Source organism: Opisthorchis viverrini (assembly GCF_000715545.1).
Source record: "Opisthorchis viverrini unplaced genomic scaffold opera_v5_22, whole genome shotgun sequence".
NCBI lineage: Eukaryota > Metazoa > Platyhelminthes > Trematoda > Opisthorchiida > Opisthorchiidae > Opisthorchis > Opisthorchis viverrini.
Genome location: NW_008751678.1, coordinates 2,582,459 through 2,584,945, shown reverse-complemented (window position 1 = coordinate 2,584,945; position 2,487 = coordinate 2,582,459). Strand labels below are relative to the sequence as shown.

At 45.1% G+C, this 2,487-nt stretch overlaps 1 protein-coding gene across 1 annotated transcript; it reads right to left on the bottom strand.

Annotated features, from left to right (window-relative positions):
* Window positions 1-584: 584 nt before the first annotated feature.
* On the bottom strand, window positions 585-1,062 carry T265_01996 (hypothetical protein; the record flags this gene model as incomplete). The annotated part of the gene is made up of 2 exons (XM_009166134.1): window positions 585-803; window positions 847-1,062. 2 exons carry the CDS (start codon window positions 1,060-1,062, stop codon window positions 585-587), a joined length of 435 nt encoding a protein of 144 aa, XP_009164398.1.
* Between the last annotated feature and the right edge of the window lie 1,425 nt (window positions 1,063-2,487).

Below are 2,487 nucleotides of genomic sequence, written 5' to 3'. Positions count from 1 at the left end.
TCAGACACCGATGGAGGACCAGAAGTACAACCAATTTACACTCAGCAAGGATAGGGCGTGTAAATCTTCTGATCACATAGCCCAATTCAAGTGATCTGATGTTGGTGGCTTCTGTAAGTTACTACTCCCCAGTGGCAATCCCATGTAATTTATGGAATTCCTTTTTTAATCACATAACCAGACAAACTAGCAAGGGCAACGTCGGATGGTCGGATGGGCCGAACACAAGTCGATGCGAAACTCATACGGGAGACAAGACTTTATGTTGCTGACCAGTGGTCCAAATAAAAAATTTGACTTTAGCAAAGGGTACTGCTCCACTGTAAAGCATCCACCACAAAGTGGATAGGCGTAACACGAAGTTCTACAAACTGCATCGGAAGGCATGGACTTCATCAACGTGTAGACAGGCGAATACGGAAACCAGTAGTATTCAGAGCGTCGACATGGCTCAAACACATTCGCCTGATGAAACAAATCTGTTAGAATTTAAAATTCGTATACGTAACTCGTATGTACATCAAGAAAGATACAGAGGTGTCAGGAACCACAAAATAGTTCATTCACAGAAACAGAGGATAGTTCTAGCCGGAGCAACCTCGACAGCCACAACTCTGGCATTCAACAACCTTCCCCTCCTCCAGTTTGGCTTTCGGTACGCGACAAATACAATTGGTGCCAAAATTTGTGTCCCGAGACTGGATACAACGTAAGCAGCACAAATTTTCGTAACCTTGTTTTTTCCACTTGGCAATCAGATTGCCGTCGGCAATTTTCTCTTTAATACAATAGTCATATAGTTCCTAAAAGGGGTGATAACCAACAGTAGTAATAACAAGAAATTACCTTAGTTATGGCCTTCCGCTTGTAATAAAGATCATACACAAATCTGGAACGTTTGTGGTGAATGCGAAAAATGGGCCACTCGGCTTCAACTTTCCGCTTGCCCTCGTGTGGGTCTGTTTCAGCTTCACGCATTTTTCGATTCAATTCTTCGATTGTCGGCTCAATTAATTCCCAACCCTCTGGAGGTGGCTTCTTATTTCGACGTGTAGGAGCCATTGAGCACCTGTAAAGAGATATTACGATGAAAAGCTGTGGCTTATAATGCACAATAATCAAACGAAATAGTTTGCAAGCTGCATAATTTTGGTACCATGCATTCAGGTGAAAAGGAGAATTGGACTGACCTATCCCTTTAAACGAACTCATCAGTTGGTAGCAGTGAGAACGAAATTTTCAGAACGGATAAGACTCCGTTTAACACATTCTTGCGAGTACTTTGGGTCAGTTACATCAATAGAACATTGATTATTGCCCCATTTCTTTCCAATCGGAGTCAAGGAGTTGAATGCAAGACCTCTAGGGTCCGGTCCGAGAAAACGCGATAGGCCTACTAGCCGGTCCGAAAATGAATTCGCTCAAAATTTTTCGAAGCGTGTCTTTAGTTCGTGCCTATATTGTTGACGGGACCCTCTGTATATATAATTCAGCGTTCAGAAATGGCAGCGGTTCGTGAAAAATGGGTCTAGCAACAACCGAATTTGACCGCGGATCCTCCCAGTTGGTAAGGCCTAGAGCACGAGCTAGTGGCTGTAAATTGCACACGTGCAACTCTTATACGCGCTCTACCTAGATGGGTCGAACTGACAACGCTAATAATGCCCTTAGGATTTGGGATCGTTTTCAGTCTCTGGAGCCAAGGAAGTGATAAGACTGATGAGGATATGGCTGTTATGCCACGCCAGCTCATTAGCAAGCAATTCCGCAGGATGACAAAATATCGTCAGTGATGAAATACTGTGCAGATTGATCGCCCTCGGCTCAAAAATGGATCCATTTGGAAATCCGTGCTCGATAGGTTTGCAAGAGCACTCGACGTCTTACGACAGCCTTTAAAAGCTTCAGTAAAGTCGGGAATCAAGTAATGTCTTTTGCGCGTCACAGGAATACTTCCGGGAGACCTACCACCATGTAGCCTCTGTCGATGAAGTCATATTCACTATCCCTTCGCAGCGGTTTCTACTGAAGTGCAAGGATGAAAGAGGTTGTCAGGCGCCACTGTTTGGTTGACGGTCCACTGGCTATCCATCCATGGGGGTTGGCTAAACCCCAATTCCCAACCGAAAACAACAGTAGCAAACTACCTCCGGTAGCTTCAACTGATGAAATTACCTTCGGTTGTCATGAAGGTGCTGTTCCTGTGCACTTGTTCGAGCAAAGATGTCTCTCTAATAGGACAGCCGTACTGCTAGCTGTGGCCGATATCTTCACACCATACCTGGAAGATTCCTCCCCGTAAGAACTCTCTGATCCAGCGTGACCGGTCACTGCCCTCACAACTAGAAACCGCTGATTGACCGGATCAAAGGCCTTATAAGACTCAAGGTAACATACTTCCATCTCTAGGAACTCGTCGCCGAGTGAAGAAAGTGTATGAGATCCGTGACGCCAGCATTCCCTTGGACATGCTGCCCGCCATATATA